Genomic DNA, 17,740 nt, shown 5'->3' on the forward strand with positions numbered 1-17,740 from the left:
AATGGTGTCTGCTCCGCAGCGCAGTTGGGCTGTTTATCGCGCTGGAAATCTCCACATGTTCCAACGCTGGACTGTCTACCTCTGTTTCGTTTCAAGTAAATATGCATATTCGTTTGGTTTATTGTGTGAGTATTTTATTGGTTGTCCCTTTTTAATAGAGGTTTCTTGTACTGTTATGTGAGAAAAGGTACTTCATTCATTATTGTATATTTTTATTTCTTTATTGTGTCATTGACAACCAGGAAAAACATTGATGCTGCTTAATGAAGAAACAGGAAAATGGTTTAATATGCGAAGCCTTATTGCAGAATTCTTTACATTTTCTTAAAAACGAGAGCATATAATACATTTCATCGCTTCCACTTCAATTGTTCACAGAATGATGATTAAAATGTTCAATGGACACACACACTTTCGCTGATCTGCAGTGAAATGAAGAGTGATCAGTATAACTTTGAGAAACTCATTAAACAGCGCAGGTTTCACTCTGAAAGCTGAAGAAGTTCATGCATAAAATTGTGTTGCATAAAACTGATGTAATTTTAGGGGGCAGTAGGCTAACATGTATAACGCATGCTAATGCAGATTCCTGGGATAGTGGAGATAATCATCTTATTCTGTAATTAACTATGGAAACTATGGTTATGAAGATATAAATTTTTTCGCTCCTGTGACCATCCAGACAATATTAGATCAGTTTTAGACAATACTGAAAGCAGAAAGCAATGTACAGTGTATTTCCACCAGACTGTCTGCCACAATCTAACCAAAGTTCTACTGAATACTTCTCAGAGCTCTTTGAGTAGATGTTCTCCTCCTTATTGCTTCATGACCAGCGACCTCAAGCAGAGGTGGAGTCTATGGCCAGTCTCTTAATGGAAAAACAGTAAAGCTGTTATCTAGAATAATGCTAGTTTTTGCTAGCACCCCTGTGGATTTCTAGTGGTGGATATCTCTCTCTCTATGTGTGTATATATATATATGTATATACACACACACACACACACACACCGATCAGGCATAACATTATGACCACCTCCTTGTTTCTACGCTCATTGTCCATTTTTCACTCCCTTTCACGCTGTTCTTCAGTGGTCAAGACCCCCATGGACCCTCACAGAGCAGGTACTATTTGGTGGATCATTCTCAGCACGGCAGTGACATTGACGTGGTGATGGTGTGTTATGTTTGATCCGCTTGTACCAGCACAACACACGCTAACACACCACCACCATGTTAGTGTTACTGCACTGCTGAGAATCAGGAAAAGACAAAAACATTCTTAGCTTTACTGTTAATGTAAAGAGGTTTGATTCCAAGTGATTTGGGAGCATTTCTGTTAGTCCATTTATCATGAAATGTTCACACAATATAAAGGACAGCTACTGTGATCAAATGATGCACAGTGATGATATATGTTCTGGGCAGAAATGGTCAGTTTCTGCTCTTACTTATGTCTCTTGTTAGCTTCAAAGTATTTTTTTTAATTCTGAATCTGTAAATGTACTATAACTAAATGTGCTCATTCAAATACAGCGTATTGAATTTAACCTCCTTTGTGGAGTCTGTCTTTAAATGTTTTCATTCTTTTAGGCTAACATACAGTATTTCATATATACTATTTCATTTCTATGCACAAAACTTGTTGACATTTTTACAGCGCTATTACGTAGTCCTCTCCCCTCACTATGCGAGCCAGGCTTGGACAACATTGTCCTGCACTGTGCTGCATCATAAAGATGTGTATCTCTGACCTTGCTCCCTGTCATTAATGAAAGTGTGAAGTCTAACAAGCAGAGGCCCTCTGCTCGTACATGACATCTTACACTGCCACACTGGCCATCCGGATAAAATAATTCTAGTGAGGAAGCAATAACACATTGACATAATTCTCAGCAGATGTGAGCGTGCCTCAGCAAGTTAACAAGAGTCCACAGGGAGGGCCCTCAGCGGCCGCCATAGCAATCTGTGCCTGGTGTGCTGGGTTGTGCTGGGCCAGGGAGACTTGGCAGAAGAGTTTTGGAGTTCAACCGGGGTCCATCCTCGGCTTTACTGACTCAGGAGACAGCTGGCATAGCGTAACTTTGAGGAACAACGTTAGACTTTAATTGGGAGTCAAACCCGTGGTCCCTTTTGGATCGTTTGAGTCTCTGACTCATGAGCATAAATTGGTTTTGTGCTCATGGAATGAAATATCGTGTCAGGATAATGCAGAGGAATGCGATCGTAAGCCACCCCATCCTTGCAAGAAAACATTTCTGAAATGGCAACTTTGTAGAAGGAAACAAACACATTCTTTTCTTTTAATATAAATTAATGTAAGGAGATTTTATGAAACTGTAGACATTTCATAAATTAAAAACATTCATATATATATATATATATATATATGATATATATATATATATATATATATATATATATATATATATATATGACAATAAAGGTTTTTCAAAATTACATTTTTTAAAAATCTCAATAAATTGGACATGATGTGCATTTTTATATTTGCCTATACATATTTACGTTAATATCTATGTTCATTTTTAATCTTAAACATAGCTAGTGTTTTCAAAGCTTTTAATTGCCTATTTCAGTTATTAAGACTGTGCCAGTCTGGTTGCACCATTTGAGATATTGGTTGTGCCACCTGACTTTTCAGACTAATTTCAAATTAAACAGGCATTAACTTAGACACCTGTTTTATTCAATATAAACGCTTTATTCTAAACTTACATTTTTTTAAGTAAACAAACATTATAATAATTACACATTTTCATAGTTTTCGTAGGTCATTACATCTGACATGGTAAACTGAACCATTTTGACCATAACTCAAAAATGATGTTTTTTTTCTAAAATTTGTGTAAGGGCTACTGACCTTGGCATTGCACCATGAAGGCCACTTGGGGTCTTCTTTATGATGCAATATGCTGGCCCCTCTTTCCTAAAAGCATGTCAAAATAAAAGTCCTTTGTTTTTTATTGTGCTGCCTAACATTTGAGGAAGTTGCCATATTTTACAATGTGTTTTTGATTTTGAAGTTTTCAAACAAAAAATTATGCCAAACTATTATATTTAGAATGTTGTACTAAACTAACTAAATCACCTGTTTTGGTCATTTTTACTTTACTTAAATTTATTTAAACGACGTATATGTTTGAACATTTGCCATCTGACATTTTTAGACATTTGGGGCCAAAACAAATTAAAATGAATTTTATACAGACGCACTGAAGGTTGTTTCACATAAATACAGTACTGTGAAATAATTTGATATGTCACATATTTATTTAATTTTTGGGGGAAAATTGAATCATGTTAATAACCCAGATGCACACACATATATAGTATGTAGTAGAGTTCGTACAGCTAAAGATTTGAGCAGGGAATTTTTCTGTAAACACATTACATAACATGTATATTTGCTATAAATTAAAGTAACTACAGCAGAGGATGGTTGGAAAAGTCCTTAGCCAGAGGAATTATGATATGGTATATACAGTGAATACAGTGTTTATGTACATTGCTAATTTTTTGCCTGTTCTAGATTAAACACAGACATCTGAAGCTTGTAAAAGACATTCCATATGTTCCATTTGAAGCTCGTAGAGTACAATTGTAACATTTTTGTTTACTGCGGGACCACACAAAAACTTCAGCGTCTGTACATGCTTAATATGCTCGACTATAGGTTACAATCGTCCTCTTACCAGGACAAGTTTAACACTCTTTTATTTACTATAATCTGGCCTATGGAACAATAACAGAAGTGAAATATAACTATTTATGAAATTTTAAAACTCTTATGAACTTTTAGTGGCCATATTCCTTTTTGAACACAGTCATCTGCAAAAATTACACCCCCCCCCATGAAATGTGTTGTCGTTTTCACACAATCTACAGAGAAAACACTTAAATATTTCTGCTTTTTGCTGAGTTTAACATATTAAAAAATATAAAATAAAAAGTAAATGTGCCATAACTTTTTCACAGGCCACATTTTATGTGTTTTTTTCCCCCAATATGTTAAATTCAGCAAATAAACCGAAACTGTGCATTAAAATGTGCAGAGGTGTGATCACTGTAGAGGACGTGTTAATGTATCCGCATGTAATTTGACTAGGGGTGCCCAAAGTTTTGCATACATTTGTAGTGATGCAAATTTTATTTTTTACACTCTCTTTATGACAAAATGGTAGTCACTACAGGAAGACAGTATTTGTTAAGCTTTTATTTTGTGCATTTGGAAATGTCATAATGTCCATGTGGTTGAATGTTATCAGTCAATCAATGTGTGTCTATTTGACTTGGGCAGTGGTGTAAAATGGACCAGCCAAGCAATGTTTAAACCTGATTCCCTGGACATACACAGCCAAAACTAGCCAGAGTGTGCAGATTGCACCCAAGTCAAATGATTTAATGGTTTTTCTGGGAAACTGGGGTTGATAATGACACCGCAGCCCGTCTCGAATCAATTAAAGCAATTAGGCCTGTGGTATCACTGCGCTATGAAAAGAACAGGTTTATTTCTGCTCCTCTGAAAGGCAGATGGAGCGATGGTCTTATCTACAGCCCAATCTGTTTACAAATGAAAAGTTATATTAATATTGCAATAATGGCATTACACTGAGCTGATAGCATCAGAATAACTTTATATTATCTTGAGCTATTCTGAGTAGCTATTTCAGTGCCTTGTTGCATTTTCAGGGGGTGTAAAAACTATTATAGTTATTTTAATTGACACTGTTGTTGTTATGATATGGCAATAACAGTATAATTACAATGGTGGCAGTAATGACTTTGTGCTAGTTCAGTCAACTTCTGAACTTTAAATGTACTGGATTGTGTCTCCACTTTACAACCCTCAGATGTTAAATAAACTCCTGAGTTACACTGATTCACTTTCGGAATGTATTTGATCACTTCATATGTAGCTTAACTATGAAGGAAGTTAATTTAACACTTCTGTTGGGTTAACTTTTACTGTGTGCAAAGAACAGGCTCTGAAGAGCGAGAGAGGTAGAGAGAGAGAGGGAGAGAGAGAGAGAGATTCCTTTGCAGAGCTTCATAAACGTGTGGAAGAAGGTAGAAAGGCAGGTTTCTCATGAAAGGCGTCTGAGCTGAGCTTTCATTTGCCTGATGCTGGACTTTAATGCGGCGCAGTGCGGATCTCTGACCAAAGCTGGGGCTCTGAGGGTCAGATCTGCATGCTCGGGTGCAGGGTCTTCCCCCACCAGCGCATCTGCATGTGAAATCGGCATTTCACCCCCGCACACTCCCTAATTGTTGTAAAAAATTATTTGTGAAATTGCTTTCCACCAGGAGAGCTCTCCACAGCACTGCTGGCACACGGCGTCCCATTCACACCAGCTCCTACGGAGGTCACACACACACAGGCTTGTTTTTATGCAGTGTCAGGACATAGGGTCCTATATATCCCCTATGTATTATATATACATATGTATGTAAGTATGTATATGTAATAATAATGTTTTTTCATATGTATTGTAAGTGTAACATGTAAGTACCTATACATAATAATGATATGTCATATATATTATATATGTAAATATTCATATGTAATAGTCCAATTGGCATTACATGTATGCAATTACCGATATATAATAATAACACTTCATCTATCTATCTATCTATCTATCTATCTATCTATCTATCTATCTACCTATCTATCTATCTATCTATCTATCTATCTATCTATCTATGTGTACATAAATGTGTGTAATGCTAATGGCACATGACTATTACATATGGATAATTACATGTATAATATATAAGACTTGATATATACTTGCATATATGTGTATGTATAATAGAAAAAAAAAAATATATATATATATATATATATATATATATATATATGCAGACAATGAGAGATGTATATCTATTTGTGATATATTTCATGATTTGTGAAAAATTACTTTTTGTTTCAGTATAAAAAAATAAAACACTTTTATTAAATTCAGGAATATTTTGTCCTGCAGTTCAGTCCTGTTTTCTCTGGTTCTTCTACGAAGTCAGGGACATTTTTTTGGCATGTGCAGTCTAAAAAATTAATTTCACAACTGAATAAATTTAATGCTAATAACACTTTAATAATGATTCATGACCCTGTTCAGTTCTGCCTTAAATGTACTTTAGACATCTATGGTGACCTTCACTAACGTGAATTAGAAACGATTTAACTGGCGTTTTGCCAATCAAAATGTTTTGCTGAAATCTGAAAGATACATGTCCCTGGTGCAGAGCTGTGTCAGGGAGCTGAGATGTGTGTAGATAATAGGAGGATAACAGTCTATTTGAATGATACAGAATGATAGCCTTTTATATCTGAGGTCCTCTTTAATAAACAATAACTTATGCTTTAAAATCCACAGCACAGCAGCACAGCAGTGCACAGTGGTCCATGCTGTCAGAGGTTGAGGACTCGGGTAACACATTCAGCTCGTTACACTCTGATGCTGTACAGGTTGGTGAAAGCTGGGCTGGCGGAGTGTCTGCAGACAGACTCCGTAGAAAAGCTCACTCAACATGACTGATTCTCACGCAAATAATAGAAAATATTTCACATATTTCACAAATGATCTCTATCTGCACACGTGTCTCAGTGTTAGTGGGAGGAAAAGGAATAAATGACTAATTTATCATAGGAACACGTGCAGTTCATGCTTGTTTATTCTGTTTGCGTGTTTCTTTAGAAACTTACAGTTTGAGTGAACAAACGCCAAACTTCACGTGTGTACACACGACACTCCACACCAGCGGCGCGCGATGGGAATCGGCCAAAATCGAACTCGTGATTTCTTTAATTTGATGTAAGTGGTGTGAGGCAGGTAAGAGCTCACGCGCTGTATGAATGTTACAGCTACGCCTGCACCATAATGTCATAGCATGTTTATACATGACTCATTGCTTTGGATGCAGCACTTTATTTGATTGATGTTATTTAAAGAGGCGGTTAAAGTATTTAAAGTGGTCAGTTAAAGAGGAAATGATGTCGTTTATACTGTGATGTTGGTTCAGCTGTGACTTTGGCTGATGGAAAGTGCTGGAAATGTGCTGATGTGTTTCGTGGGTTTATGTCGCCCTCACAGTGCGAGTTTTAGGTGTTTATAAAGGTAATAATTATTATAATAAAAGGCCTAGAAATGGTCAATTTGGCTGGAAAAAAGTCAAAGTCTGGAAAAAAAACATGACCGGTGCAGCTCTGCTATACACGTGCTATACATTATAGTATATAGTATATTATTCTGCATTATATAGTGGCTACATAAGTTCTGAATTTAAAATATTCATATAAATGCAGAGTATAATTCATAAAACATATACACACGCCATATTACATATACGTAATTACCCATATACAATAATAATGTTACAATACAATAATACAATTACAATGATAATAATAATAATAATAATAATGATACAATTGCAATTTTATATATATATATATATATATATATATATAACGTGTGAGGGTGTGTGTTTGTGTTCCTGTGCATGTGTGTGTGAACCTGGTTAGCGCGCGCTCTGTCGTCCACCTCCAATCAGTCATGAATGAAAACGCCATTTAACATTTCCTGATTAGAACTGCGTGGGAGACCAGCGGGTCCTGTGTGTGTGTGTGTGTGTGTGTGTGTGTGTGTGTGTGTGATTTTCACTCTGTATTTAATCCTATTGGTCGACACTTCCTAGGCCCCGCCTCCTCTCTCTTAAAGCCAATAGCTGCCCACTCCCCCCCCCTATATCTTTTTCCAAAGTTGGGCCACTTTAACTCCCCCCAGCCACGAGCAGGAGCAGCTACGAGCACTAACACACCCCTCACTCACTCGCACCCGCACACACACACCGTTACCGCGCTGTCCTGAGCGCTGTGGTGCCCTCACCTCTGCCCTGCACTCTCCACTCCTCCCTGACTCTCCTTCATCACAAAAAAAAAAGAAAAATCACAGCCTCTCTCACTTCCCCCGCTTCTCCTGGGCGCAGTGTCCACTGCTGTGGCTGGACTTTCGTTTTCTGGTTTGTTTTTTCTCTTTGTGAGAGGTTGGAGCTGCTGTAGATCCTCTGTGAAGGCGAGGCTGGAGCTATCTGTGTGACCGCTGCGTCTCTGACTCACTTTATTTTTTTCCGCTTTTTTTTGGGAGTAGCTGGAATGGCTACTTTACCAGGAACAGTTCCTCGCATGGTCCGGCCAGCACCAGGCCAGAACTACCCCCGCACCGGATTCCCCCTGGAAGGTAAACTCTCAGCACTTCTTCACAAAGACTTTTCAGAGGCTACAAAACTTTTACAGAATTATCATGAAAAGTGTTTTTCTGAGACTTTGCAAAAAATTTTGCAAATAATATTTATAAAAAAAAAATGTCCAAAAATATTTTGACGAAGATTTCACGAAGATTACTTCATAAAGATTTTGCACAAATATTTTTAAACAATTTACAAAAAAGTGTATATTTATCTGAATTTGAAATATATTGTAAAAATGATTTTACAATTTATGATTTCGCACAGAACATTTAACAACGATTGTATCTGCTCAGCTAGCAGCACCAGGAATTCCAGGTATTTTATCAGCTCATTTAATTCTTTTTCAAAGCCGGTAAAATGCAGGCGAATGTTGTGGAGCGAAATTTGTATTTATAACTTAATAAAATAAAATAAAATAAAAAAATCAGGAAATCGAATTAAAGTCGAATTAAAATTAAAGTCTAACCATTTATTTAACCACAAAAACTGCACGTCAGCTTTTGACAAATATTAAACATTTCATCACCTTTAAAAAGTTTGGAGAAAAACTTCTTTCAACCCCTTTTTTAAGGTAAGAAAGTTGGAAGCCATTTAACCCAAATAAACAATAAAACAGTAAAACTTTCAGTTGCTGAAAGTGGCGTTAATTTCAATCAGACAGGGTCTTTTAGACTGTAGTCAAAGTGCTTCATCTGTTTCAGCGCCGGAAATAAACCGTGCACACACACGAAGGCGCTGAAAAGGCGGCGTTTACTCTCTCTGAAATGGGAAATCTTCCCAAAGAGAGAGAATTCCGTGCTTAAGAGGCGCTGAAGGGAAAAGGCGCTCGAGCTCGCGAGTGCTGCGGCTCGAGCTTCGGGATTTACTGAAGAGTCCTGCTGAAATCAAACACACAGCTAAGAGACGGCTCAAAGGATCAGGCCAATATTTGCACTGCATGACTAGGAATAATCAAGGTGTAAAAGTGCAGCATCTTCAGGGGCTGTTGAACGGGAGGCTGGGGTGGGGGGGCAGCTGGGGGTGTAGTGGAGTGTTGTAGTGCTTCAAATGAGAACAGGAGACAGGATAAATAGGACTTACAGAGTGTGGCACGAGCCTGATGGAGAAATGTCTGCAGTATAGCTTTAATATTTACTTTAACGTATAACTGTTATCAGTTACAGTATGTGCTGCAAGGCGAGTGCAGGTCCTGCTGATAGAATATGTTTATTTTTTGATTAAGAGTTTGAAATGATGTAATAATGTAAGGAGATATGTGGTGTGAGATGAGTGAGGTATGTGCCAGAAGCCACACCAAGCAAAATATAAATACAATACAAAACACAAAAATAAAACAAATCAAACTTTACAGCGTGAACTTGGGCACGTGCTTTCACGACTGCTAGTCTGGTGCTAAAGAGTTCCTACTCTGTCAGGCTGGTCCATCAAAAACTGAGATTCCACAACAACAAGTCAGGTTTTTAAAGACATCCTTAAAAAGATGGTTCTTTAAGGTTCTTTAGTAAAGAAAAATATTATATATATAGAACTATGAACACTCGAAGAACCCTTTGCATGATTAAAGTGTTCTTTACATCGTGAAAGCGTTCTTCAGATTGATGGAGAATGTGCTGTAGATGGTTCCACACCCTTTTGAAATGGTTCTGTATAGCACCAAAAAGGGTTCCACTGTTGTTGCAAGCCAAAGGACCTTATTTTGGTACGATATAGAACCATTAAGCAATAAAGGTTCTTGAATGGTTATTGGACGTGCAAAGGTGGATTTGTAATAGAACCTTCTGGTTGTTATGAAACTTTAAAAAAAGTTATTTTCTCGCTCATTTACAAAAAAGAAAAGTTGCACTAAAAAGTTTAAATTGGAGCCAAAAGTGGTTCTCCAATAGCATCACTCCAAAAAAAGCTTGTTTCTTTATTTTACAGAGTCGAATAAAAATAACAGAAAATTGATTCAAAATTCAAATTCTAGCTCTGATCAGCGTCTGATAAAGTTTGTATTTTTGAGGTTTGCTTTTTACTATTTTAAACTCATAATTCGTCTAAAAACAGAAACTGTCCGTATTTGTTGTTTTACCAAACATTTGATGCCCTCGGTTTTTCTGTAAATCACTTTTTCCTGTAAATCAATAAAGAACAGAAGCTGATTTGAAGCTCTGCGTCGTTTTAATGTCATTTTCAACTTTAACAAACTCAGTTAAACCGCTCGTTTCTGTGATTTTAGGCTGAACTGATAAACATTTCTCTCCACTGAGCCTCTTCCTCTCTCAGAGGTGTTGAATGTTGAAATGTGCGTGTTTGTCCCGAGACAGTGTCGACCCCTCTGGGCCAGGGCCGCGTTAACCAGCTCGGCGGAGTGTTCATCAACGGCAGGCCGCTGCCCAACCACATCCGCCATAAGATCGTGGAGATGGCGCACCACGGCATCAGACCCTGCGTCATCTCCCGCCAGCTGCGCGTGTCTCACGGCTGCGTCTCCAAAATCCTCTGCCGCTACCAGGAAACGGGCTCCATTCGGCCGGGGGCCATCGGGGGGAGCAAGCCCAGGGTGAGCGCGCTTAGGGGGCATCTTTACGCCCCTCACGAGGCACGAGGGGGAGAGAGGGAGCACACAAACCGAATACATGTGGATCTGTTCATCAGAGTTTTCATCGCAGTGAATGAAAACATTCTGATGTGAACAGGATCCATAGAGTTATTACTGTACATTTACAGGGCTTACATTTCTGATTATGTATCAAGCTCTCTCTCTCTCTCTCTCTCTCTTTATATATATATATATATACACATACATTTATATATATTTAACATTATTATTGTATATGGGTAATTACGTATGTATAGTAATGTTTAATATTATTAAATATTATTATATATACGCAATTAAATATTACATTATTAAATATTTTATATTACCATATATGTATATGAACATAGATAGACAGACAGACAGATAGATAGATAGCTTCACATCATTACGTCATGATTAATTTTATTTTTTACTTAAGTCAAAACTATTTATAGAATCTATAGGACACTTATAAAACATTTACGACTTTTAGATTTTTAAAATTGTAATTATTTATATATATATATATAAAAAATTGTATATGTTACATATTATGTATTGTAATATATATATATATATATATATATAAAATTGTATATATTACATATTATGTATTGTAATAATATATATATATATATATATATATGTATATATATATATATATATATATATATACATATATATATATATATAATGCTGTGTTCCCTTTTAAAGTGACTTTTAATACATTGCATGTACATTTTAATACACTTACTTACCTTAAAACAGTCAATTAGCAAGAACGTAATATTAACAATTTCCAATATTTATTTGGCCGTTTTAAAATAAAAGTCCGAAAATAAATTACACACCACCTTAAAAGGACTTTTATTTTTCAATTCAATTTCACAAAATTAAATGCGTTTTTTTTTCTTTTCTCCTCTGCTCCGCACGCTGGGTGTTGACCCCTGCAGCAGGTGGCCACGCCAGACGTTGAGAAGAGAATCGAGGAGTACAAGCGCGAGAACCCGGGCATGTTCAGCTGGGAGATCCGGGACAAGCTGCTGAAGGACGGGGTGTGTGACAGAGGCACGGTTCCTTCAGGTGAGGCCTCATCTGGTAAGCAGACCCCCTTTTCCTTCCTACTGAGACTGACTGCACAGACTGTTATAGGAGCTCGAGCTCGTTATGGCGCCCTTTAAACAGCGGAGAAATGAAGGTGGTCTTAGCACTGTGAGATTATTAACGTGGCTGAAAAGTTTGAGGTAATTAAGGTGGTCTTAAATGTGAGGTAATTAAGATGGCCTTCAGTTTTTGGATTTAATTAAGGCGGCCTTACAATTTGAGATGATTGCGGTGGCCTTAAAATTCGCCTTCTTTGAAACCCCAGCGGTGAGTGAACACCGTGTAAAACCCGGATGATGGTGTTATTCGAGCTACACTGAGGAATCTGAGCTGACCTAAATGAATAAGGAAAAGTTATAACACCAAAAAATGATGTATTTATTTTTACTATGTGGGAATTTTACATTTGAAAAGTGGTCAGAAGTTCAGACTCAAAGCCTCTCGGTTGGTGTTCAAGATCAAACTGCAGAGTTTTAACACACTGTGAACGGAGGGAACTGTGAGCTGATGTGTGTGTGTGTGTGTGTGTGTGTGTGTGTGTGTGTGTGTCCTGTGTTAGTGAGTTCCATTAGCCGGGTTTTGAGAGCGCGTTTTGGGAAGAAGGACGATGATGATGAGTGTGATAAGAAGGATGAAGATGGGGAGAAGAAAACGAAGCACAGCATCGACGGGATTCTGGGGGATAAAGGTAAGTGGAGCTGCTGGGATTGTGAAATTTTTCTTTTTTTCTTCTTTTTTTGGCGGGTAGTTTTATTCACCAGTGAGCTATTGGAGTGTGTGTGTGTGTGTGTGTGTGTGTGTGTGTGTGTGTGTGTGTGTGTGTGTGTGTGTGTAAAGGCTGCTGCTCTGTTTGGAGTCTGTTATTTTCGCTGTTAGCTGCTTGTCGGAGAGACTGAGGTGTTTTGGCGCGCTGGTGTGGAAGGTGTAGCTCGAGCTGTTCGTGTAAAACTGAGTGTTTAATTTCAAAATAAAAGTCAGTGAAGTTCACTGAAACTCCAGCAATAAATGTCACTGCGGGGAAAGTGCGCTGAGCTGAGGGACAGAGGGACAGTCCGGAGGGCTGTGGATAGTCTGTGGACTGCGGGGTTAATTGGTGGTAAATAGTTGTGGTAAACGGCTCAGTGGTCAGTAGCTGTGCTCTCAGCTCGTTGCTCTGTTATTTATGTGGCTCCGCTGTGAGACTCTGAGCCTCGTAAATTAATTTGTGGAGCTCGTGTTCCTCTCAGCCTCCTGTTAACGAGCTCTGAAACACAGCTGACAGGACAGCAGGACACACTGTCAGCCAGGACATCACTGAACACTGTTTACATTAGCGAAGCAACCAGACAATAACAACAACAACAATCATAATAATATTAATAATAATAGTGATGATGATGATTATAATAATAATGATTATTATTATTATTATTATTATAGTTGGCGTTCCCAGTTGAGCTAACAATAGATGTTATCGGCAAGTACATAAATTATGGATTATTATTTATTATTGTGATTACAAAAATGAATTTGTAAAAAAAAATAAAGAAATAAATAAATAAATTTACTTTTTCGTCTTCCTCGATTTCTCATTATTGTAATACTTATTATTATTGTTATTATTATTATTAAGAGTAGGAGTAGTAGTTCTTAGAAATTTAAGCAGTCATTTTATTATTAAATGTAAAGTATTTAATCAATAAATGTCACTATTTTATTTACATTAAAAACGGCATAATTATATATATAATACACTATTTGTTCATTTATTTATTATTTACATTATTTTATTATTTAATTTTTTTCATTTATATATCAGTTCATCAAGGGGCTTAATTTAACCCTTTGCAACACAGTGCCTCAGTGAATACAAACTCTCTCTCTCTCTCTCTGTGTGTGTGTGTGTGTGTGGAGGTGTGTGTGTGGAGGTGTAAAAGCAGAGGAAAGCGGAGCAGATCGTGTTGTGACTGTGCAGTGAGTGTGGTTGTGTGTGTAAGACAGTGTTTGAGCGGGTCGAGCAGCATAATAACTGAGTGAACTCAACAGACTGAGGAAAAGCTCCGACTGACCAGTGATCTGCATCTGGACTGAACCGCTGTATGATCATAGCAGTGTGACTTTGAGCCGCTGATAAACTTTGTCTGATGCGTTCTGTCTGTTGGACCTTCAGACAGTACAGATGTATGATTGTGTTCGTTTCCGTGCTGATCTGAGTCGCTGAGCGCGGTGCAGGTGTGTGTCCTCTGATTCTGCTGGTTGTAGGTGAGGAGTTTATTTTGGCTCTGTGTGTCTCAGTGATGAGCAGCTCTTACAGCACTGAGTTCATTCAGCAGTCCGCAGCGCAGCGCTCAGCTCCCCAAAACACTGTATTAGCTTCACCTCCATCCATCCATCCATCCATCCACAGTTTCTCCTCCATCTCTCCATCCTTACAGCACTTAATAACGTTAAGACTTATTAGTGTGTGTGTGTGTGTGTGTGTGTGTGTGTGTTATAGCCCCCGGCTGTGGTACCAAACGCATTTATCCCCCATCAGCCCTCTCTGCTCGCGCTGCGTGAATGTTGAAGGGGTTTTAAGGCCGATTAAAGCGGAGCCTTTTATTTCTCTCACTTTCATCTCTAAACGGCTCGCTGTGGCCCAGAGCGCTCACTTCAGGAGATTTCAGCTCATTCTGTACCGCACAGTGTACTTATTTATTTATTTATTTATTTATTTATTTTTATTTATTTAACCTTTCCATATATTTGTCTAACCATATATTAATATGTAAATTTATCCATATTTACATTCCTTTACTTGCCAGTTCGTTTATTTATTTACTTATTTATCGTTATTTTTTCCTTTTTATTTGTCTTATATATATATATATAAATCTGTTATATATAAATCGCCTATCTATCTATCTATCTATCTATCTATCTATCTATCTATCTATCTATTCGTGTGCCTGCCTGCATGTGTACTTATCCATTTTGTATTCATTCATTTGTTTGTATGTCTGTTTATATTAGTGTTTAGTTATTAGTTTGTTTGGTTTTATTACTCCATTCATATCTCTCTCTCTCTCTCTCTCTCTCTCTCTCTCTCTCTCTCTCTCTTTATTTATAACTGTTTTTTCTTGTTGGCAATGTGGATATTAATTCCACCTCATTTTTACACTCAAAACTCTCTCGTGGTCGTTTTACTAACAATATAACTAAAGCCCGATCACACATCACAATGTACACAAAATAATGTGGACTTTGTTTTGTTTTAGTTCTCATAACTTCTCAGATCCGCTATGATCTGAGTTTGAAGGTTATTTACTTGATCAGGGCGAAGAAACAAATCTTTAGTTCACAGTGAGACTGTAGTTCACTCTGATGGCAGCGTGTGTGTGTGTGGTAGTGAGGAGGATTACCTGAGCTGTTCAGTCTGATCACATAGAGGGGCTGACGGGGTGTTTGGGGGGGGTGTAATAGAGGGCAGGAGGGGAGATGGTGGGCTGTCAGAGAGCCCCGAGCTCCTGAGCTGAGTGTCACTGCGCACATTCAATCATTCAATTAGAGAGAACAGCAGAGAAAAGACACTTAACACACTATAATAAAGAAGAGAGGAGGAGAGCGGAGTGATACAGAGCGGAGTGATACAGAGCGGAGAGCGGAGTGAGACACACATCATTACAACAACATTTAACCAGCTCTAATTACTCCACTGCTTTTACTGATAAACAGTGCAATGAGCTCTTAATAACGAGCAGAGAAGATACACACACACCTTTACCTCTCTCTCTCTCTCTCTCTCTCTCTCTCTCTCTCTCTCGTTATTCTCCTGTTCGGTCCACATTTATATGGAAATATGAAAAATGAAAAGTCTCTCTCCTTCGAAAGAGAAGGACAGGGGGGAAGGAAGCGGCAGAAAAACTTCAAACAAATCCATCTGGAGTAGAATGAGGGAGAGAGAGAGAGAGGGAGAGAGAGAGAGGGAGAGAGAGAGAGAGAGGTTTAGTGAAAGTATGGGGAAGTTCTTTAGTTATTAATAGCGTTTCTCCTCGGGCTCCGCTCCTCCATCTGCACTTTCTGCGGGTTGAAATTGACGGAGCCCCGAATGCTGGGCAGAGATAAGCGCGCGCAGCACTGAGTGGACCTGCATTAAACTGGGATTAACCTCCTCTACTGCTGCTCTCTGCCATTTACACCAACACACACACTGCACTACAGCACTGCAGCTTCCATTATTATTATTATTATTATTATTATTATTATTATTATTATTATCATGATTATTATTATTATTATTATTATTATTATTATTATTATTGTTTGTATTTGTAGTGGCTGAGCTAAGTTACTGCAGGGTTATTATTACTGTATTATCTTCAGATCTGCCCAACGCTAATCATTTATTACAGAATTAGCTGAATAACTCTAATAATTTAGAACTAAAATGACTCTCAACATTTATTCGGAATGATAATAATAATAACTGTAATTATATAATTATATTGTATTATTAGTGTAATATATATATATATATATATATATATATATATATATATATATATATATATATAGTTCAGAGCAGTCATTTATTATTATTATTATTATTATTATTATTATTATTATTTCAGTTATTGTTTGACAGAAAAGATTTCGAACGATACTTTTGTTTTGGAAAGTATTCGCCCACAATAATCCGATATTCTTAACACTCTATTAGTGTCTAGATTATTACACACTAAATTATCATCGTTAGTGGTATTAACTGTTGTTAACAACAACAACAACAATAATAATAATGATAATAGTTTGTCATTAATAGCGTTCTCCTTTTTGTTGTCAATATTATTCTTTTATTCTTATTCTAATTATTGTTATTATTATTATTATTATTATTAATATAATAATAATAATAATCAGCTCTGAAAGGTGGAGATGCTGGTCGGGATGGTTCACAGTAAACTGATCTCCTCACAGATCTTTTGGTTCAGGCTGAAATGTGGCGCGAGCTCTTTGTATTTCCAAATGCGTCTCCTGCGCGCGAGCGGCTTCATCAGAACAGTGCTGTTTTCTGTGGGAATCATTTTCCTCTTTGGCTGTTTGGAGTGTTGTGGCTTTTCACGCGCTGAGGAGCAGACTGGTAACACGGTCAGTCTGATTTAACCCGCGCTCTGCTGAGAGCTCGAGCCCGAGGTTCCTCTGAGAAGGTCTTGTTGGGGATCTCGCTCAGTTCTCGTTTAGTTCTCGCTCAGCTCTGCTCCTCTCGGCTGCCGGCGGCGCGATTCCCTCGCGGATAATTAGCCTGTTGGCCGGTGTGTTGAGCGCGCTCGTGTTGAGTTAATGGCTCAGAGAGATCCGCGCGCACAATTGATTCTGACATGCGTAGATTTCCGTTTTGGTCTCTGCTCCTCTGTTTGATTTGTGAGGGCGGCTCACACACTTGACACGCACATGGCGGGAGCTGTGGCGCTGCGGTCTGCGCCCGTTAAGGGGGGCGCTGAGGGTGCAGGGGTACATACACACACAGAGGCCGCGAGCGTTTCAGCAGATTCAACAAGTGAAACAAAATCAAACTTTAAACACGGTCAATTAAACCGAGTCTGTGATTAAAGTGCAGACAGGTATTAATGACATCACACAGCAGCTTCTACACAGAGCCTGTGGTGCATGCGCGCGTGCACAGGCCGCTTCACCAGCCTGACCAGCGCGTTTGTTTGTGCTCAACGTTAGTTTATTTGTTTGTTTGCGTCACAGCGGCTCATTACCCCAGAGCACGTGCGCTTTTAATGACCAGGCCGATGTGAGCGTGTCTCGCGCTGCTGCAGTGAATGCTGCGCTGCTGAG

General features: G+C 38.1%; 1 protein-coding gene across 2 annotated transcripts in view; it reads left to right on the forward strand.

The window, feature by feature from the left end:
• The first annotated feature begins 7,806 nt into the window (after positions 1–7,806).
• Positions 7,807–17,740, forward strand: part of pax7a (paired box 7a) — an 84,965-nt gene continuing 75,031 nt past the window's right edge. The window contains exons 1-4 of one of the 2 annotated variants that reach the window (XM_036559736.1): positions 7,807–8,261; positions 10,578–10,813; positions 11,788–11,932; positions 12,498–12,626. In XM_036559736.1, coding sequence (XP_036415629.1) covers positions 8,177–8,261; positions 10,578–10,813; positions 11,788–11,932; positions 12,498–12,626 — 595 coding nt within the window. In that variant the 5' untranslated portion in view covers positions 7,807–8,176. The remainder of the gene's footprint in view (positions 8,262–10,577; positions 10,814–11,787; positions 11,933–12,497; positions 12,627–17,740) is intronic. The other variant, XM_036559737.1, reaches the window with a different exon arrangement.

Source organism: Colossoma macropomum, unplaced genomic scaffold (assembly GCF_904425465.1).
Source record: "Colossoma macropomum unplaced genomic scaffold, Colossoma_macropomum, whole genome shotgun sequence".
NCBI lineage: Eukaryota > Metazoa > Chordata > Actinopteri > Characiformes > Serrasalmidae > Colossoma > Colossoma macropomum.